The following is a 22,542-nucleotide window of genomic DNA, read 5'->3' as shown; positions in this document are numbered from 1 at the left end:
CTCTACCAAAAAAAAAAAAAAAAAAAAATACAAAAATTAACTGGGCGTGGTGGCACAGGCCTGTAGTCCCAGCTACTCAGGAGGCTGAGGCAGGAGAATTGCTTGAATCAGGACGGGGAGATTGCAGAGAGCTTAGATCGCACCACTGCACTCCAGCCTTGGTGACAGAGTGAGACTCTGCTTCAAAAAAAAAAGAAAAAAAGAAAGCAAGAAGGAGAAAAAGCAAGTTTGGACTACTTTTTGAAAGGGGAGAGCAATTTTGCACAGTAAAAAATGGGTGAATGACTAAACTTTACCCAAATTCCACTTTTGGTGAATAGAACAGGAAAACAAGTGTGAGGAGGCCTCTGGGTATCAGGCCACCAAGATGTCTCTAAGGCACAACGTAACAAAACAGTTATTTTCACAAAACTGCAACAAGTCAATATTTGCTAAACAATCTTTCAAAGCTACATGTCATGCCTTTCTATCATTGATGCATCCAGGCTTAGCTTTACCATAAAAAATTTGCTCCTTCAAATTTCCCAAGAGCTGCTTCATCTGGTCAGTCACTCCGCTGACACAGGCCGTCGGTCCTGGCCATGGTCTGCCCTCTGGTTTGGGCACCAGCAGAACCTGACATGCTCTTTGCTAATTGCCCTATGTTCAGCCACACCCTAGGGAACTTAGTTTTAGGGATATACACAGAGGGTCTTTACAAAGAAAAGCAAACGCCAACAGAATAAATGGCACAAGGAAAGGAAGGAATGGGTATATCACAAGACCATGGGGCAATGAAGTTACTTTACAAGATACATGCAGAATTCCATCTTTCTCTGTTTCTGATGGGAGTGCAAAGTTGTGCAGAATAAAATCAGTTTATGAGAGAGCACTCACTCCACATGTGTTTATTCAATACCATCCTACAATAAGCCAAGCACACATCAATTCATCCCCTAGAGGAGGCCTTGCAAATGTTCCCAATTAACTGGCCTTTATGTTGCACAAACGACTTTCTTTTTCTTTTTTTCTTTTAAATTATCTAACGGCACCCATAAAAACCTTGGAGTCAGAAAATCTGCAGAAAGTAAAGACATCTCCTCAGTAAATGAACAAATGATAAATGAGCAAATTCATTCAGGTCAGAAGTTGTGAAACAGAATTGTTATATTTTTGTAACACAGAAGATTGTGATGATCAAAGGCACTAAAAATAGCCTGGAAAAAATGAAGACAACATAACTGGAAATGAAAAAAAAAAAAAAAAAAAAAAGAACCTTATTCAAAATAGCAAACTGTCCACTCATAGCACTCATTTATCTAATGAATTATTTTGACAATAGGAAATGGAATTTTAAATTTTTTCCTGAATCCAAAACTGTATTTCCCCTCCCACATTCCCTCCGGGAAACCTTGTTCATAAACAAACAATTCCCAGATAACTAACTTCTTGGCTGGCTGTTTCCATGTGAATGGCGGCTCCCAAACTTGCCACTTCATGTTCCTGTCGCCTCATCAGTGATGTCATGGAAAGACATCAGACATGCTGTTATTATTGTTGAGCTAGAGTCTGCAAAGGAAATTATGCTGCCGCCTCTAGGTTTTAATTTTCCATGAAAAATTATTCTCATTGCCATAGCTGCTGAGACAGTGAAAAAGAAAAATGATTTAATTAGGGAACAGCCATAATTAGATTTTTTAAGTACACTCTTTCAACATAAAAGTTACATTGCTGTACAGCTTCGTGTGGTTTAACAGTGTATTTTCATCAGACCCTTCCAGAACATATGAAGGGGTTGAATAACAACCAAAAGAAGAAAAGTAATGCTAAATTGCTGTCAGGAAGTTATATCTGAAAGGAGCTTTGAAACGTGATGGGAAGAAGTGAGCAGCTAAGATGGGAAGAACCTCAAATAGTGAACTGGGGAGACGAGCCCCGTCTTTTGTGATAACCGTTCCCCATCCAGGGGGTGGAGAAAGACAGTAACAGGCTCCCCACCTGAGAGATAGTGGCATTCAGGATGAGAATGCAAGGATGACTAGAAAGAAAGAAATAACAGGCAGGGCACAGTGGCTCACGCCTGTAATCCTAGCACTTTGGGAGGCTAAGGCAGGTGGATCATGAGGTCAGGAGATGGAGACCATCCTGGCTAACATGGTGAAACCCTGTCTCTACTAAAAATACAGAATTAGCTGGGCGTGGTGGTGCGCACCTGTAGTCCCAGCTACTTGGGAGGCTGAGCCAGGAGAATTGCTTGAACCCGGGAGGTGGAGGTTGCAGTGAGTCAAGATCGTGCCACTGCACCCCAGCCTGGTGACAGAGCTAGATTCCATCTCAAAAAAAGAGAAAGAAACAACAGTAGTAATAGAATACAAAGTAGAAAAATGAAGAGAATCAACTCTGTTCAGCACAGACTTGACCTAGTTAGAGCGAAGTGTGATGGGCTTTGTAAACATAATTACAGGCTTTCCCCTGTAGTAGAGAGAGAGAGAGAGAGAGAGAGAGAGAGAGAGAGAGAGAGTATGTATCAGAAATTGAACCTATAAGAACTACGATTACAGAATATGAGAGATTTGTTTACTTGTCACCTCCTCAGAGGAAGTTCAGGGTATGATTCAATGTTAAGTCTTGAAACTTCACTACAAATATATCTCAAAAAATTAGTGAAGGGTTAAAAAAAAACTGCATTATTTAGAAGTCATGAAATCTGTGTGATTCCCCATTAAAAGAAATTCATCTTTTTCTCTTAATTCCACCAGAAACATTGAGAGTTTTACGAAAGGTCTTGGAGACATTCTAAAATTCTAAACGTGGAACCTGAATAACATCTGTTGACAACACTTTCATGAGTTCATCGTATATTTCAAACAGGTTTAATTTTATCTAGTACACTGACATAACCAAGCCTCCTTCTTAGTTCAATATTGTGGCAATAGATCAAGACACATGTCAATATGTCACTGAAGAAAGACATTAGACCCGGCCACTACCTTCACCCAAGCTCCTGAAACCTGGAAAAATAGCAGGAGAGATAGGCAGTTGAAACTCAGAAAAATTCCTAGGCAGCTAAGAGATCTTCATAAGGATACATCAAACAGGCTGAAATTTACCAGCTGACTCACCTCTTTAGGGAAACTCCTATATGGGAAACATGGTCAGGGATGGTGGTCATGCTACCCACAAGGAGGTGTTGTTATGGAGACAGCTTTGAAGGATCTCTGGCAATTCCAGTGTATAATTAAGGCCAGTGAGTGATCACAGAACAGTCAGCAGGGTGGTCTCCATGGAAACCACCAAACATACATTTTCACATGGAGAGCAAATATTCTGAATCAATGGCTCTTTATATAGGTTTAAAAACATTGTGAATGGTGCATCAATTGCTTCTTTTGTGAGACAATAACTGATTAAATATGCTGTGAGAGACCTTGTCTTCATGCATGCGGAATTCTGAGCAGTGTCTAGAATAGACAGTCCACAACTAGATTTACTACTAGAACTAGTGAATACAAATAGTACATTCAGACCCAGGAAATCACTGCTTAATTTCATGAGAGAATTAAAACAGCAGATTGTTAAGTCGAAGAAGACCTGTCAACCTAGCATTAATCTAGGGCTGTCTACATATTATTTAATCCTCTCAATAATATAGACATTATCATTACACTGTTTACAGATGAGAAAAAATGATTCGCACACCTAGATAGTGGCAGACAAGACTCGAAGCCAGGTCAAAATTAAGTCTTGGTCTAGGTCCGTATGACTCTGCATAATGCTCTGTGTCTGCTGAGCACTTGTCCACTACCAGCTGTTTCACATACATTATCTCATACATTCTGCTTTACAACACTTAAAACATCAGGTTCTATCATTTTCTAATTTTGCAAAATGTCCCCCACTCCGGGTCCTTGACTCCCTGCCCAACTTCTGTACCCACAATGCACTCCAGGTTGTAGGACTTCCATGAGACCATGTCTGAGAAGGATTTGACCATCTTTCACTTCGACAGTATGAGCAAGCATTCCACCCTAGGGAGCAATGGGAAGGAAAATCCCATGCCATAAGTGTAACAAGGTCTCCCTCTGTGGCTCGGGCTGGAGTGCAGCACTGCAATCACAGCTCAGTGCAGCCTGGAACTCCTGGCTCAAGCAATCCTCCTGCCTCAGCCTCCCAAGTAGCTGGGACTACAGGTACAAGCAATGACACTTGACTAATTTTTAAAAACTTTTTGTAGAAATAGCACCTTGCTATGTTGCCCAGGCTGGTTTTGAATTCCTGGCCTTAAGCAATCCTCCTGCCTTGGCCTCCCAAAGTGCTGGGATTACAGGCATGAGCCACCACGCCCAGCATAAAATCTGTGAGCATAAAATCTGACGTCCGAACAAAGCAAAAAGAGGGACCAACAATCCAATTACCTGCTTGTAGCATTTACAACACAATCAACCACGACAGAAAGTAGAATTTGGAGATGGGGTGAAAGAAGTTCAGATTGCTGCGTATTTCCAACTTTAATCAGTTTATCACATAATTTTTAAATCTGGCAAATGCTTTATTAAGCAGGCACTCATAATTAATAATATAGTTCCTAGCAGATCATTATGCAATGCTACAACTGAATGTAAATGTGATTAGCATTTAGTCCTGAATACCAGAGATAACTGTCAACACTGTCAGAGCTTGTTATAATCATGTTTTTGCACTATCTTTGGATATCTTCTAGTTCAGACTCCTTGCTTTACGGCTCAAACAACAGAGGATTAGAGGGTGTCTTAGTCCATCTGGACTGCTGTATTTTTACAAAATACTATAGGCTGGGTAGCTTATAAACAATAAAGATTTGTCTCTCACAGTTCTGGAGGCTGGTAAGGCCAAGATCGCAGCCCCTGCAGATTCCCTGTCTGGTGAGGGCTGCTGGCTCAGAGATGGCACTTTCTCACAGTGTCCTCAGGGTGGAAGAAGCAGGGCAGCTCTCTGTGACCTCTTTCACAAGGACACTAATGCCTTTCATGAGGGCTCTGCCTTCATGATCTACCCACCTCCCAAAGGCCCCACCTCTTACTACCATCACCTTGGAGCTTAGGATTTTAGTGTATTAATTTTAGGGGAAGACAGACATTCAGAGCAGAGGAAAGGGGTTCAGCAAATAGTGACCACGGTCAAACACTGAGTACCTCTTCTTTCCTTTTTTCCCCCGAGACTCCAGTCCCTCTACCATGCACCTCATGGAAAAGACCAGAGCCTCCGTGTATGTCTCACTGCTGTCACTGCCCAGGGCATTTCTAACACCACCAAACTGTAGGGATCTAGTGCCTGGGCAACATAACAAGATCTCAACTCTACAGAAAAATAAAATTAGCCTGGCATGGTGGTACATGCCAATAGTCTCAGCTATTGGCACTGGGGAGGCTGAGGCAGGAAGACTGCTTAAGGCCAGGAGTTTACCATCACATGATCACATCACAGCATCCCTGCCTGAGTGATACAGAGATCCTGTCTCTAAAAAGAAAAAAAAAAAAAAAAAACGAGTGTATCTCAAATCCCATGGACGTGACTGTTTCAGGCCAGCAGTACATTATGACATAGTTTTAGGGAAGGAGTAAGGGAGGCAAGTGGGTGCCTAGGCTGCAGCATTTGAGGTGCTTGTTCACACTCAGGCACCAACCCAACCTCACGGCCCAAGAGTGAGGGCCACCCTCATCTTGGTTCCATGTATACGAAAAATGAAACTCTAACAATAGAAAATATAAATGAAACCAAATCAAGAGACTTACCCTAAGCAAGCTACGAAAACTTATTTTCCCAGGGCCATAGGAAAAACACACAAAGCCTCAGTTTTTTGGTCCGTCACTGTCTTTGGGACATGAGATAGTGGTAGCAATTATGGCATTAGCTTTAAAGGAAGAAAGTGATTTTACAGAGGCAGCTTTGAGCGGGGGGCGGGGTGGGGGTGCACAGGCTGGCTCCTCAGGCCCCTCAAGTGTGGCTGCAGCTGTCTGGGGAAGCTTCTCCCCAGCTAGCTCTTGACCACATAAACTCACTCTGACCTCCACCGCTTCTTCCCAATGATGCTGAGAACTTGAGTTGGTCTGAAGCTGACGCAAATAAGACAAAGCACTACTCAATCCAGGAAGAATTCTCATGTGAGGACTGAAATCTGCTGGAGAAACTGACTAGGAGAAAACTATAAACACACACACCACATCTTCCTTACGCATGCCCCTGCATTTCTCTTCAATGTGTTCACTTTGTTCTGCTTGAGTGCTTTACATTATGTGTAAGAGAGGATCCTGAGATTTTATGAAGATGCAGTTAGATTTCACACATCCTAATTAACCAAAATGAGAGATTATTTTTTAAAGCATTGCTAAATATTCTGATATGTTTGGCTTCTTAAGTTTTTTCTTTAATTTCCAGAGAGAAAACCATTAACAATAGTGATAACAACATAAAATGACTTCGAAGGCACTTTTTCCCCATGCTAAGTATCTTCAGATCTGAGGAAGATATTGAAAAAGGTCAGGACCAGAGAGAGACATGGACGCCTTCTCTCAGAACTCGGAACTGATGAAGTTGACATGATTGGTAACTTCGAAAACAGCCCAAAATGGGGGCTTTTGGAGCAGTGAAGAAGGCCCCCTCAGCCCCCTGAATGACCTCCCTCCCTGTGTATTTTTGAATCTTCATATAAACCCAATTCTCCTCCGGTACCACTGAAACATCCTCCTGAGTCACTTTCTGAACATGCCGGCATCCAGTGGAGGCCCAATGACATCATGGGAATGCTATATTGCTAAGTATGATTTTGTTGTATTTCAAATGTCAGCACATTTTGATCTGTAGGTGGTCCAAAGAACAGACACATATTCTACCATAAGGATCACGAGCTTATTTTCAAATAGGAAAGAGAGAGAGAGAGAGAGAGAGAGAGACAGACAGACAGACAGAGGAGATTGCTTGATGTACCCAAAGCTGGAAGAGAGAGATCTTAATGGCTCACTGAATCCAATTCTCATTTGAGAAGAATTAGCATTAAACCACAGCAGCCAATTAAAAATCCTCCCTCTTCTGAATTAAGTATTGAGGAGAAAAGTGTAAACCTCCCTCAGAATTTAAGAAGAAAAGAAAAATACAATAAATGAAAAAGAGACTTGAAACTAGTGGTCAAATAGGTAAAATTATATACACAGGGGAAAAAAATGTCCTCAATCCTAAAAGACAGGATTTAAGCACTATGCTTTCAGCACCATTACTTTACAGCTCTCAGGGAGGATCTGCATGCCATAAAATTCACTTCTTGTAAAGTGAATGATTGTTAATGAACAAATTAATAAATTAACTTAAATGGTGATGAAACCATCACCACAATCCAGTTTGAAAGTTTTCATTAGCCAAAAATTTCCTTTGAGTCTATTTGCAGTCCATTTCTTTCTCCAATAAACCACTGGTATACTTTCCGTCTCTATAAATTTGCTTTGTTCTGGACATTTCACACAAATGGAATAATACTACATGTATTCTTTTGTGATTGGATTCTTTAGCTTAGCAGAGTATTTTTGACGTTCATCCATGCTGTAGCAATGTATTAATAATAGCCCATTCCTTCTGATTATTGAATAGTATTCCAAATCGTATATAGATGCTATATCTTGTTTATATATTCACTAGTTGATGGACATTTAGAATTATTTCCACTTTGGGGTTCTTATGAATAATGCAAATATGAACACTCATGTATGAGTTTTTTTGTGGCCACATATTTTCATTTCTGTTGGATAGATTCTTAAGAATAGAATTGCTACGCTGTAGTCACTTTATGTTTAGTCTTCTAAGAAACTACCAAACTGTATTCCAAAGTGGATGCATAGATGCCTACCAGCAATTTATGAATGTTCTGGTTTTTCCACATCCTTACTAGCATTTTCAAGAAATTATGTGAGTGGGTGTGGGGTGATAACTCATCATGTTTTCAATTTGCATTTCTCTAATGACCAGTGATGCCAAACACCTTCCTATGTACTTATTAACCTATTATTAACTTATTATAAAGAAGACAGTAGATATCTTCTTTTGTGAAATATCTGTTCATGTCTTTAGATCAGTTTTATTTTTCATAAGTATCAACATTATCTTTTTTTTTTTTTTGAGATGAAGTCTCGCTGTCGCTCAGACTGGAGTGCAGTGGCGTGATCTTGGTTCACTGCAACCTCTGCCTCCTGGGTTCAAGTGATTCTCCTGCCTCAGCCTCTCGAGTAGCTGGAACTATAGGTGTGTGCCACCACACCCAGCTAATTTTTGTATGTTTAGTAGAGATAGGGTTTCACTTGACCTCAGGTGATCCACCTGCCTTGGCCTCCCAGGCATGAGCCATTGTGTCCAGCCTCAATATTATCATTTTATTTATTATTTTTATTTTATTTTTGAGACAGAGTTTTGCTCTTGTTGCCCAGGCTGAAGTGTAACTGTGCGATCTCAGCTCACTGCAAACTCCACCTCCTTGGTTCAAGCAATTCTCCTGCCTCATCCTCCCGAGTAGCTGGGATAACAAGCATGTGCCACCACGACTGGCTAATTTTGTATTTTTAGTAGAGATGGGGTTTCTCCAAGTTGGTCAGGCTGGTCTCGAACTCCTGACCTCAGGTGATCTGCACGCCTCAGCCTCCCAAAGTGCTGGCATCACAAGTGTGAGTCACTGCGCCTGGCCTATTTATTTGCTTTTAACTTGTATTTTTTTAAACTCTTATTTTAGGTTCAGAGGTACATGCCCAGATTTGTTATATAAGTAAACTGCATATCACAGGGGTTTGACATACAGATGGTTTCATTATCCAGGTAATTAGCATAGTACCCAACAGGTAGTTTTTCAGTCCTCTCTGTCCTCCCATCCCTCACCCTCAAGTAGGCCCTGGTGTCAGCTGTTACCTTCTTTGTGCCCATGTGTTCTCAATGTTTAGTTCCCACTTACAAGTGAGAGCATGCAATATTTGGTGTTCTGTTCCTGTGTTAATTCACTAAGGAAAATGGCTCCTACCTCCATGCATGTTGCTGCAAAGGACATGATCTCATTCTTTTTTTTTTTTCTTTTTTTTTTGAGACAGGGTTTCCCTCTTGTTGCCCAGGCTGGAGAGGCTGGAGTGCAATGGTGCGATATCAGCTCACTGCAACTTCTACCTCCTGGGTTCAAGTGATTCTCCTGCCTCAGCCTCCTGAGTAGCTAGGATTCTAGGCGTGTGCCACCATGCCTGGCTAATTTTTGTATTTTTAGTAGAGACAGGGTTTCACCATGTTGGTCAGACTGGTCTTGAACTCCTGACCTCAGGTGATCTGCCCACCTCAGCCTCCCAAAGTGCTGGGATTACAGGTGTGAGCCATTGCACTTGGCTGCATAGTTTCCCACGGTGTATATGTGCCACATTTTCTTTATCTAGTTTACCATTTATGGGCATTTAGGTTGATACCATGTCTTTGCTATTGTGACTAGTATTGTGATGAACATACATGTGCATGTATCTTTACGACAGAACAATTTACAGTCTTTTGGGTATATACCCAATAATGAGATTGCTGGTTTGAATAGTAATCCTGTTTTAAGTTCTTTGAGAAATCACCAAACTAATTTCCTTTAGACCATTTTTAAATTGGGCTGTAGGTCATCTCATTGAGCTGTAAGAATTCTTTATATATTTTGGATACAGTTCCTTTATCAGACATTATGATTTCCAGATCTTTTCTCCTAGGCTGTGGCTTACCTTTTCATTTTCTTAATGGAGTTTTTTGAGTTGTAGAAGGTCTTAATTTAAATAAAATACAATTTATCAATTATTTTGTGACTTATTTTTTGGTGTCATATCTAAGAACCTGCCAAATCCAAGGCCATTAAAGGTTTTTTATTATGTTTTCTTCTCATAGTTTTCCAGTTTTAGCATTACATTTAGGTCTGTGATCCATTGAGTTAACAATGTCAAGCAAGGATCTAAGACTGTTTATTTGTGGGCTGGTTTGTATATGGATATCTGACTGTTCCAACATCATTTGTTAAAAAAAATAATCCTTTCCTCATTGTGCTTGGCACCTCTGTTGAAAATCAATTAATCATAAATGCCTATTCCTACACCAGTATCATAATGCCTTGATTATTCTAGCTTAGTACTGAATTTTCAAATCACCTGATTTAAGTCCCCCAACTTTATCTTTGTCAACATTGGCTATTGCATTTCAAAATAAATTTTAGGATAAATTCATGAATTTCTTTTTCTTTCTTTCTTTTTTTTTGAGATGGAGTCTCACTCTGTCACCAGGCTGGAGTGCAGTGGCACAATCTTGGTTCACTGCAACCTCTGCCTCCTGGGTGCAAGCAATTCTCCTACCTCAACCTCCCAAGTAGCTGGGACTACAAATGCCCACCACCATGCCCAGCTAATTTTTGTATTTTTAGTAGAGATGGTGTTTCACCATGTTGGCCAGGATGGTCTCGATCTCTTGACCTCATGATTTGCCCGCCTTGGCCTCCCAAAATGCTGGGATTACAGGCGTGAGCCACTGTGCCTGGCCTAAATTTATGAATTTCTACCAAGAAAAAAAAAAAAAAAAAGCCTGCTGGAACTTTGATAGGGATTACGTTGAATCAATTTAGGGAAAATTTCCATATTAACAATATCGCATCCCTCCACTTTTTAAGATTTTCTTTAATTCCTCTCAAAAAGGTTTTACAGGGTTTTTTTGTTTGTTTGTTTGTTTGTTTTTGTTTTTGTTTTTTTTTGAGACGGAGTTTCACTCTTGTTACCCAGGCTGGAGTGCAATGGCGTGATCTTGGCTCACCGCAACTCCGCCTCCTGGGCTCAGGCAATTCTCCTGCCTCAGCCTCCTGAGTAGCTGGGATTACAGGCACACGCTACCATGCCCAGCTACTTTTTTGTATTTTTAGTAGAGACGGGGTTTCACCATGTTGACCAGGATGGTCTCGATCTCTTGACCTCATGATCCACCCGCCTCGGCCTCCCAAAGTGCTGGGATTACAGGCTTGAGCCACCGCGCCCGGCCAGTTTTACGGTTTTCAATGTATAAATCTGATAGTTCTTTGGTGTTACCTTCCTAAATATTTTTTCCTTTTCAATGCTGTTGTGAATGGAATTGTTTTCTTAATTTTGTTTTTATAAACATGACTGTTCATTACTAATATATAAAACTTTGAGCTGTGTGCACTGGCTCATACCTGTAATCCCTGCACTTTGGGAGGCTAAGATGGGAGGATCACTTGAGGCCAGGGGTTTGAAACTAGCCTGGGCAACATAGTAAAACCCTATCTCTATAAAAAAATATTTTTCAAATAAAACTACAGTTGTATTTACTTATTAATTTAACAGACAAGGTCTTGCTCTGTCACTCAGGCTGGAGTGCAGTGGTGGTAACAGCTCACTGCATCCACAAACTCCTGAGCTCTGGTGATCCTCCTGCCTCAGCCTCTCGAGTAGCTGGGACTATAGGCACATGCCACCATGCCAAGCTACTTTTCTTATTTTTTGTAGAGACAGGATCTCACTATGTTGCCCAGGCTGGTCTCAAGTGATTTTGCCACTTCAGTCTCTGAAAGTGTGAGGATTATAGGCACGAGTCACCATACCCTGCCTTCAACTATTTTTATAATTTCCTTGGGATTTTCTATATATATGATGATCTCATTTCTGAATAAAGACAATCTTATTTCTTCCTTTTCTTTTTTTTTTTCCTACTGCACTGCCTATTGCATTCCTAAAAATTCCATGACAATTTTCAATAGAAGTGGTGAAAGTGAACGTTCTTATATTGCTCCTGATCTTAGGGAAAAGCATTCAGTCTTCTTCTGGTTTGTTTTGTTTTGTTGAGACAGAGTCTCGCTCTTGTTGCCCAGGCTGAAGTGCAATGCCGTGATCTCAGCTCACTGCAACCTCTGCCTCCTGGGTTCAAGTGATTCTCCTGCGTCAGCCTCTAGAGTAGCTGGGATTACAGGCATGTGCCACTACGCCCAGCTAATTTTGTATTTTTTGTAGAGATGGGATTTCTCCATGTTGGTCAGGCTGGTCTTGAACTCCCAACCTCAGGTGATCTACCCGACTTGGCCTCCTAAAGTGCTGGGATTACAGGTGTGAGCCACCACACCCAGCTCCAGTCTTCTCCTGTTAAAGATAATGTTACAGATTTTATCAGGTTCTCTTACTAGTTTGTTGAGAGTTTTAATTATGAATAGATGCTAGATTTTGTCATGATTTTTCTGAACCTATTGAAATGATCATGTTTTTTGTTCTTTATTCTGTGAAAATAATGTATTACATTAATTTTTATATGTTAAACCAACTATGCATTCCTGAGATAAATCTCACTCGATCATGGTGTATAATTCTTTTTATATGCTGCCAAATTTGCTTTTCTAATATTTTGCTAATATATTTGTCCCTATGTTCATGAGAAATATTGCTCATTTTCTGATTCATGTTGTCTGGCTTAAGAGCAGGGTAACTCACTTCATAGAATGTCTTGGGAGTTATTCCCTCTTTCTTTAGTTTCTAAAAGATTTTTTTTTAATTTTCTTTAAATATTTGATATAATTCATTAATAAAGCCAATTGGGGCTAAGCTTTTCTTTTTCTAAAAACCTAAGAAAGAGGCTGGGCATGGTGGCTCATGCCTGTAATTCCAGCACTTTGGGAGGTTGAGGCAGGTGAATCACAAAGTTGGGAGTTCAAGACCAGCCCGGCCAAGATGGTGAAACCACGTGGTGGCAGGTGCTGGTAATCCCAGCTACTCGGGAGGCTGAAGCAGGAGAATTGCTTGAACCCAGGTAGCAGAGGTTGCAGTGAGCTGAGATCACACCACTGCACTCCAGCCTGGGCAATAGAGTGAGACTCTGTCCCCACCCCCCCCAAAAAAAAACCTAAGAAAGATTTTCAAATTACTACTTATTTTTATTTACCTGTTATGGATGTATTCAGATTTTTCATATCTTCTTGAGTCAGTTTTCCTAATTTGTGCCTTTCTGGGAATTTGCCCACGTCATCTAAATCAACTAATTTTCTGTCATAAAGTTATTCAAAATCTGAAGTTCTTTACAATACACAATCCTTTTAGCTTCTGCAGGATCAGTGGTAGCATCATTTCCTTCATTTCCAGTTTTGATAACTCGCATCTCTCTCTCTTTCTCTCTGAGACAGGGTCTTACTCTGTCATCCAGGTTGGAGTGCAGTAGCATGATTATGGCTCACTGCACCCTTGACCTCTCCAGTGATCCTCCCATTTCAGCCTCCCAAGTAGCTAGGACTGCAGGTATGTGCCACCATGTTCAGCTAATATTTTTTTTTTTTTGAGACCGAGTTTCGCTCTTGTTACCCAGGCTGGAGTGCAATGGCGCGATCTCGGCTCACCGCAACCTCCGCCTCCTGGGCTCAGGCAATTCTCCTGCCTCAGCCTCCTGAGTAGCTGGGATTACAGGCACGCACCACCATGCCCAGCTAATTTTTTGTATTTTGAGTAGAGACGGGGTTTCACCATGTTGACCAGGATGGTCTCGATCTCTTGACCTCGTGATCCACCCGCCTCGGCCTCCCAAAGTGCTGGGATTACAGGCTTGAGCCACCGCGCCCGGCTCAGCTAATATTTTTAAAAGTCTTTTTGTAGAGATGGGGTTTCATTACGTTACCCAGGCTGGTCTTGAATTCCTGGGCTGAAGTGATCTTCCTGCCTTGGCCTCCTGAAGTGCTTTGGTTACAGGCATGAGCCACCATGCCTGGCCTCTTTTCTCTTATTTTCTTGGTCAGACTAGCCAGAGGTTTGTCAATGTTGCTGATGTTTTCAAAGAATCAACATTAATCTACATTATTTTTCTGTTTTCTATTTCATTAATCTCCATATTAAACTTCATGATATCCTTCTTTCTGCTTACTCTGAATTTAGTTTGCCCTTTCTTCTTTCCCAGTTTCTTAAGATGGAAGCATAGGTTATTGATTTGAGACCTTCATTTCTGATAGACGTGTTTACAGATACAAATTTCTCTTTGAGCACTACTTTAAGCTGCATCTATAAATTTTGATATGTTGTATTTGTTTCATTTGATTAAAAATATTTTAGTATCCATTGTAATTTCCTCTTTGACCCACAAACTATTTAGAGTCTATTTAATTTCCAAATAAATGGGGTTTTCCTAGATTTTTTTTCTGTTATTAATTTCAAATTTAACTCTGCTATGGTCAGAGAATATACTTTATATGATTTCAATCTTTTACAACTTGGGGGTTGTTTTGACAACCAGCATACTATCTGTTGTGGAGAATATTCCACGTGCACTTGAGAAGAATGTGTATTCTGAAATCAACTGGTGGAGTTTCAAATACATTTCAGTTATGTCAGTTGGTTGACAGTGCTGTTGAAGTCTTCTATGTACTTCTCTATTCATGCTTTTCTACTGAGTTGTTCTATCAACTGCTGAGAGCACAGTACTGAAATCTCCCGTTACTATTGTTAAATAATCTATTTTTCTTTTCTATTACTTGTTGCTTCCCGTGTCTTGGGGTGCTGCTTTAGGTATATATGTATTTAGAACTGTTATATCTTCCTACTGCATGAACACTTTTATCATTATTAAATGTCCCTATTTTTTTCTCTAATAATATTTCCTATTTTAAAGTCTATTTTGTCTGATTTTAATATACCACTATACCCAGCTGTCTTATGGTAACTGTCTGTGGTTCTTCCATCCTTTTACTTCCAGACTACTTGTGTCTTTTGCTCTAAGGTATGACTCTTATAGACAGCATATAGCTGGGTTTTGTTTTTTTAAAAAATCCAAACTGGCAATCTCTATTTTTTGTTGAGTATTTAGTCTATTCATATTTAATGTGCTTACTGATATGGCTGCTAGCAACAAATCTCTTCGTTTTCATTCATCTGGGAATGTTTTTATTTCTCTTTCCAATTTGAAGAATAGTTTTGCTATATATCAAATCCTTGATTGACAGGTTTTTTTTCCCCCAGCATGTTGAATGTGTCTTTCTACTACATTCTGGCTTCCACTGTTTTTGATGAGAAATTAGCCACTAATTACACTGTTGTTTCCCCATATATGTTGAATAATTTCCCTCTTGCTGCTTTCAAGATTTTCGCTTTTGTCTTTCAATAGTTTGATTACAATGCATCTAGGTCTCTTTTTGTTTATCTTACTTGGGACTCACTGAACTTCTTGAATCCGTAAATAAACATTTTTCAACAAACTGATTTCTTCAAATACTGTTCTAATCCTCTCTTCCCTTCTTCTGGGATTCATATTACATGTATGTTGGTTGCTATATTTGGTATCTCACAGGTCTCTGAGGCTCTGTTCACATTTCTACAATTTAAAAAAAAACCTGTTTTTTTTAATTGAATTACTTCATTTGCTTTACATGCCAGTTCACTTATTCTTTCTTCGGCCATGTCATATCTGCTGAGTCCCTCTAGAGCATTTTCAGTTCAGTTATTGCACTTTTACCTCCAGAATTTCCATTTGGTTCTTTCTTTTCCTTTCTGTAAATAATTTAGATCTCTTTATTGAGGTTTTGTATTCACTGAGTCTTTTTGCTTCAATTCTTTAAACATGGTTTCCTTTTGATTTCCAAATAAATTTAAATAGCTGCTCTGTAGTCTTTTTAGGCTAAATCCAACATCTGAGGACAGACACTCAGAGATAGTCCTACCGACCACTTTTTTACTACACGCAGATCACATTTTCCTTCTCTGAATGTCTCTCATGTTTCTGCTGAGCACTGAGCTTTTTACGTAACATACGGTGGCAACTCTGAAATCTGACTTTCCCCACAAGATTGGTTGTTATTGTTATTTTGCTTATTTAGTAATCTTCCTGGACTAAATCTGTGAATGTGAAATCTGTCTCCCATATAAGCTACAGCTGCTGATGTCTTTACTCAAATTTTTTTCTTGTTTTTATTTTTAATTCTGGCTTCTAAGGGTCATCCTCATGTCTGCATAGCTTAGTGTTCTGGCAAAGACTAGTCAGAAATTTTGCTCCAACACCTTGGGCCAGACTGGCTTCTCTCTGCTCCTGACTGGGTGTGTGGGCTGGGGAGTACATTCAAACCTCAGGCTGTTCTCACATCTGCCCTGGCTTTTACTTTCTGCTAGCTCTTTCACGGCTCCTCTGTGTGTGTATGCAGGCTCCACTGGCCAGGAATATGTGAGCCTGCTCCATCTCTACTGCTCATATACACAGACTAAGTTCAATCTGAGATACATAAAAAAAAACAGCAAGCCCCTGATAGCTGTCTCATCTCTCAGAACTACCTACTAAGTCCCCCAGTGGACCACGGGTCCATTGCTTGTTCCAATGAGGACTGTAAAGTCAAGCTAGTAAAGCTACTGGCCTTTACATGTTCGTGTACCACTGAGTTGGCCTATGTAACAGACAATCCTCCAAACAGAGTGAACCCCTCCTGGAAGCAGCAGTAAGGCTGCTGGTTTTCCCAGCCTGGTTGAATTACCACATTGACAGAGCTGGGGAGGAGGGAATGGGAGTGATGATAGGCAAGAACACCACAGATTCATTCTGTTCCTACCCAAAGGTTAGTAGTTTTCATGAACAAATTCTTCTCAGTTTATTGTATGTCTTTGGTGAATTTTTACAAAACTGAAATGGATGTTTTTGACAGTCTTCTTCCAGCTTTCTAGCTGTTTTTTGGGAAGAAGTTTCATCAACCTCCTCGCTCTGTCATGCTGGAAATCAGTATCTCAGCTGCTTTTTACCTCCTGCTAGAATTGGAATCATTAATGCTATTAAAAAATAGACCATGTGGGCTGGGCACAGTGGCTCATGCCTGTAATCCCAGCACTTGGGGAGGCTGAGGCGGGTGGATCATTTGAGGTCAGGAGTTTGAGATCAGCCTGGCCAACATGGTGAAACCCTGTCTCTACTAAAAATACAAAAATTAGCTAGGCATGGTTATAATCCCAGCTACTTGGGAGACTGAGTCAGGAGAATCACTTGAGCCTGGGAGGCAGAGGTTGCAGTGAGCTGAGATTGTGCCACTGCACTCCAGTCTGGGCAACAGAGTGAGACCCTGTCTCAAAAAATAAAAAATAAAATAGACCATGTGGGTGAAAATACCATTAAAAATCTTATTTTCAAAGCAAAATGTTTGAGGTTTTTTTCTGGAGAAAAATTAACCCAAAAGACACAAAGATAGTCATCTAAAAGCCCAAGTTAAATAATGATTTCACTAAATTAAATTAATTACGAAGCCTCACTCCTTAGAAGCAGCACCTAGGGTACTACAACTTGCCTCCCTCACAGGCCCTAGGAAAATGAAATGTGCCAATAGAAGAAGTGGCCCCACTACGTTTCAGTAAAGATTGGGCATCCCACAGCCACCTTCCCGCTCCTTCTGTTTCTTTGTGGTTTCCCCACCACTTTATCTTATGTTTCACCCATAGTCATTCATATACACAGAGCTCATTCTTAGAATAGACCCTTTTTTTTTTTTTGAGACAGAGTCTTGCTCTGTCACCCAGGCTGGAGGGCACTGGTGTCATCTCGGCTCGCTGCAACCTCTGCCTCAGGGTTCAAGCGATTCTCCTGCCTCAGCCTCTTGAACAGCTGGGACTACAGGCATGTGTCACCACACCCGGCTAATTTGTATTTTTAGTAGAGATGGGGTTTCACCGTGTTAGCCAGGATGGTCTTGATCTCCTAACCTTGTGATCTGCCCGCCTCGGCCAAAGTGCTTAGATTACAGGCGTGAGCCACCACGCCTGGCCTGAACAGTCCCTTTTCTAAGACTTCATAGAAATGCCCCAACCTGGCCATTTATCTGTCTTCCTTTCTCTATCACCTTGGATCAACTGAAAGTCACTTGAGCTCTGGACACCTGCATAGCCTCCAGGAAGGAAATAAGGAGCCTATTCATGAATGCCTTCCAGGACTGTGAAAAAAAACAAAATATGCCATGTTGATAAAACGAGCAGAAGGCCTGAGAAATCATTACCTAAATGAAGGAAGAACCAGGCTCAGGGACAGTACCTAGAAATGGTCTCATGAAGCTCAAACAACTTCACATTACCCAGGCTCTGAGATCTCTGGATACATAGGCTCTTGAGAGAGAATTTCCCAACCCTCCCGTCTCTTACCTTAGCAAAGAAAATCCAGGCTGCACACTGCCCTGGGGCCAGAAGGCTTTTTAGCTTCACTGTACTGAACATGAGAAAGAATCCCAAAAATCCACTGGAAGGAGAAAAGATTATTTCATTAGTGAGGCTTGTCTTCCTTTAGCCAATGGCTGACTAGTTTCTGCTATATTTCACCCATCAGTTTCAAATTATTCCACAACCTCTACCTCATCTGTGTTTTCTACATCTGTAATCTCTAAATGAAAATATAAAAATTTTAAAAGTCATTAAGCTCTGCTTTTGCTATGGTGAGAGAATTTCATTGGTGAGACAGGGTGGTGCAAAGAAATTTCAGAGGTCTCTGGCTAAATCATGAAAGAAAAAAAAACGGTGGAGGACACCTCCTGTTCCTTCCCATAGAAGTTGTGGAGTTTCGGTGCTTGGAAAAGTAGAGCTTAAATTTTTTTCAAGCAAGGCAAACTGGTAGGAAAAGACTTCCAAAGGGAAACTGACCATATGAGAAGAGAGAGTCCGGACTAGCCTCCAGGCTCATAGGAATCTGAAGGTGAAGGCTAACTTCGGTGTCACATATGGCTGAGGCCAGAAGTCCCCCAAACCAGGCTGCCCTGCGACAGAGGTATGCTTTGGAAATGATGTCTACACATGTGTGTGAATGAAAAGATCCCCACTCATGGGAACCTGAGGAAGGAGCAGCATTTGTGGGCCATTCAGAAGTCGGGACCAATAGGCGAGAGCACAGCAGTAGACAGAAACGTGGTTGCCTATGCTGGAACTATTTTCAAAAGTGCCCTGTGTGGCCAGGGCCAAAGCAAAGGGAGCTCCAAATGCTTCCTGCCATTTGGAGGCAGGACAATTGGGGAAGAGGTGAGACAGAGAAAGAGAGAGAGTGAAAGAAAAAGAGAAAGAGACAGAGAGAGAGAAAGGCTGACTTCCTGCAATTATGTGTAAGTGGTAGTTTCGGTGTGACTTTTATTTGAACTTGAAAATTGCAAAGTAAGACATATGACTGCAGTTGTAACTCCAAGCTAGACAGGCAGGTCCTGTGAGGTGTACTGCGTTTGCATCTCCAGACCCTCGATTGCCACTTTCCCGTCTGACCTTATTACAGGCACTAATGTGCAGCGCCAACACAGATCACAAGTTCTGAGCAGGAAAGACCCAGTCTTGGGTTGCTCTTTGTATTTTCAACAGAGCCTAACATGGTGTCTCAGTTACAGTACACATTAACTAAATGCTTGTCAGATTCAATTGGAAGCAGGTTGAATTGAACTGAACACACCTAAGGCCAAATGTCACAGAAATGCGTACCTTTGCTTCATTAGATTAGACTAGTTCACAGCCACATTCTTGGGGCAAGACTAAAGACAGGCATTAGGTTTCCCCTGTGCGTATTTCAGCCTGTTTGGCCCTGATGACCTGCAAAGTTTGTTCCGATTTGCATCGGCAGTCATGGGAGACTGAACAGCTATGGATCAAGATGTCAAGTTACTCACATCCGAAAAGTAAAGAGGCCCCGTGGGTAAGCAGCAGGCCAACCCAATCACACCGAGTGCCTGCACTTCTGTTCCTCGCTGTGCTCACTGACCCTCGTGACCTTAACCAAATCCCCAAATCCGTGACCTTAACCAAATCCCCAAATCCCCCTTTCCACCTTTTTCTTGTCTCAAGTTCAGTTTTCTTTTTTTTTTTTTTTTGAGACAGAGTCTCACTCTGTCGCCAAGCTGGAGTGTTGTGCAATCTTGTCTCACTGCAACCTCCACCTCCAGGTTCAAGCGATTCTCCTGCCTCAGGCTCCTGAGAAGTTGAGGCTACAGGTGTGTGCTACCATGCCGGGCTCATTTTTGTATTTTTAGTAGAGACGGGGTTTCACCGTGTTAGCCAAAATAGTCTCCATCTCCTGACCTTGTGATCCGCCCGCCTCAGCCTCCCAAAGTGCTGGGATTACAAGGTTCAGTTTGCTTAAAGTAGAAATCATCATAGCAGTCATCATCCTATCTTAACGGAAACCAGAGGCTTTTAGAACGGTAAGATTACCTAGCCCCAAAGTCTTCCTTTACTAACAGCGAAACTGGGGCACAGGTACAACTAGAATCCAGGTCTCCATGGCTCTTCAGATCTCTGGACAGCAAGGGCGCCGGCACAGCAGTGGACAGATGTAGTTGCTGTGCTGCAAGTCTTCTCAAAAGGGCCACTGTGTGGCCAGGGCCAAAGCAAAGAGAGCTCCAACTCTTCCTGATATTTGGAGGCAGCACAATTGGGGAAGAGGTGAGGCTTCATGGAAAGGTTCTTGACCAGCTAGGTAAAGAGTGAGATGTGCCAGGCGCTGGTGGTCATGAGGGTAGGGCTGAAAAGGGAGGTAGCCAGTGCTCCAGGCTCCTTTTGCTGGCTCCCACCTCTGCGTCCAAGGAGGTAACTTCACAGGTGCCGGCCCAACCTCTCAGACTTCCTTTCCCTCGAGTCTTTCCCTCTCCTCCCTGCCTCTAGCCACAGGAGTAGCATGATTCCACATTGACTGTCCCCTCAGTGCAGACTCTGGGCCCGGATAAGCTCGTGCCGGTTTGTGACTGACAGGCTTGTGGAAGGATCTGGGACTCTTTCCCATCGCCTGATTTGTATGTCTGTGACTCATTTTTACATTACTCGTGGATCTCTTATCTTTCTCTGTGCACTTTCAGCTCGTCTATCCCTTGCTAGGGAGGCAGATAGGAAAAGCAGAGGGAGGTTCTCAGAAGTGAAGGAGTCTGGGAATAAGAGACTCCGGCTAATGGGGTCTTTGGGCTACGGCTACCATGCCACCCTGAGCTCCCCCAGAACCTCCCAAAAGTGACAATGCTCAGTCTGAGATACGGTGGAGCCTCTGAAATGACACGGAAAATCGACGCATCCCTCAAAGAGGCTGAGCTCTGTAGAGAAGCATGGGTAAAATGTAACAGAGTCAAATCAATTCAAATAGAGATTTCCAGATCTTTAGAATAAAAAAAAAGAAACAGCAGATTTATCATGTTGCATTATGGGAAAGTTGCAGATTAAAAGGGGCAGAAATAGAGCCCAATTGTCACCCCACAAAGCCACCATCAATGGGCTACGAACTGTGCTGCTCTGTTCCAAATAACCAAACAATGGCTGACCCTGCTTGCCCATGCTGCCAAATAACCAGACTCAAAGGGAAACAAGTCTGCAGCTGCCCGCCCAGCACGAAGACTCACGTCATGTGATTCCAGCTAACGGGCAAGGCCTAATCAATTGACAGGAACTGGGAAAGTGAATTGTGTCAGTGTTTTCCTGAATCTTTTCTAAGGTGATAAATAAATCATTCCGAGGCTCAAATGCAGAAACAAACTCTATAATATTGATTCTTTTTTCTTTTGGCCGGAACACAGCAGAGGAACAGGACATATCCACTAGCCACACAGCAGCTTTTTAACATTGTAAAGAGTCACTGCTTCACAAGGCATTGTTTTGTATGTGTGGGAACAGGCAACCTGACTTTTACACAGCAATTCTTCACGGTCTATTGACATGACATTTATAGTCAACCCGAGTAGATAATCATAATGGCCACCATTTATTGGGCCAGGCACAAAGTTTAGGACCCAAAGATCACACAATTAGCAACAGCAATTGTGGGGTTCAACCCAGGTTGGTCTTTCTACCATATTAGAATACCACACATGCTTTGGGCCTATCCACAGAAGGCTTTCCACTTCTCAGCATGCCGAGGTCAAGCAGAGTGGTGATCATGGCAGGACATGGGGCGAGGGCGAGGATACACCTCTGTGTGTTCGGATGCAGCCCTCTAACTGGCCTATATCCCTGAGTCCTTCCCAAGACCAAGCACTAATGATCACCTTGTTGTCTAGGCATCTCCTAGTCATCAGTTTCCAAAATCTATTTCTCAGAGTCTTCAGGTTTGGTGGAGGTTATTTTGGAGGTTGCCTTGAAGAGCAAGAAGGAGGCCAAGGTAAAAGCTGAGCAGGTGGGATTCTGAACCTAAATCTTCCCTTTAACTTGATCCGTTTCATCAATTTTATATATTGCAATTCTATGTGAGATTTGCTTGTGGAGGGCGAAAAAAGTGGGAGAATCCTTGGTCTTCAGCAAAGTGTGAAAACCACTTTGTTGGTTTTCACTGTTTTGTGGGAGGCACTTCCACGGGCCCAAGCTGGCCCTGAGTGTCTGAGGGGGCTAAGTGACAGCCTGCTGGTGACGCAGTGACTGCTTCCCCACCTGCACCCACCACCACTCTCTCCTGCCACTCACTCGAGTCACCAGCAGTGACCTTGAGCTTCACAGAGATGAAGACACAGTGGACAGCACAGAAAGCATTCACATGAATGAGCTTAACATTACCTGGCACAGCAGCTGCCATGGAATCTGTAGAAGTACAGGAATGGGAAGTCCAGGACGCTGAAGAGATCACCTGAGG

At 41.9% G+C, this 22,542-nt stretch overlaps 1 protein-coding gene across 9 annotated transcripts in view; it reads right to left on the bottom strand.

The window, feature by feature from the left end:
* The window catches only part of TMEM241 (transmembrane protein 241), a 156,109-nt gene that overhangs the window by 49,690 nt on the left and 83,877 nt on the right, over positions 1–22,542 (bottom strand). For 7 of the 9 annotated variants that reach the window (XR_012513144.1, XR_012513149.1, XR_012513150.1 and 4 more), the window contains exons 12-13: positions 22,467–22,536; positions 18,117–18,210 (exon numbers count right to left, since the gene is read on the bottom strand). Coding sequence is in view for 2 of the 9 variants with exons in the window: in XM_074383681.1 (XP_074239782.1) it covers positions 18,117–18,210; positions 22,467–22,536 (164 nt within the window). In the remaining 7 variants the exon portion in view is untranslated. Of the gene's footprint in view, positions 1–9,041; positions 12,129–18,116; positions 18,211–22,466; positions 22,537–22,542 lie in introns of those variants that run through there. The other 2 variants (XM_074383684.1, XR_012513143.1) reach the window with 2 other exon arrangements.

This window comes from Saimiri boliviensis, chromosome 13, assembly GCF_048565385.1.
Source record: "Saimiri boliviensis isolate mSaiBol1 chromosome 13, mSaiBol1.pri, whole genome shotgun sequence".
NCBI classification, from domain to species: domain Eukaryota; kingdom Metazoa; phylum Chordata; class Mammalia; order Primates; family Cebidae; genus Saimiri; species Saimiri boliviensis.
Note: the sequence above shows the minus strand (reverse complement) of the source record. Positions and strands in the feature narration are given on the sequence as shown.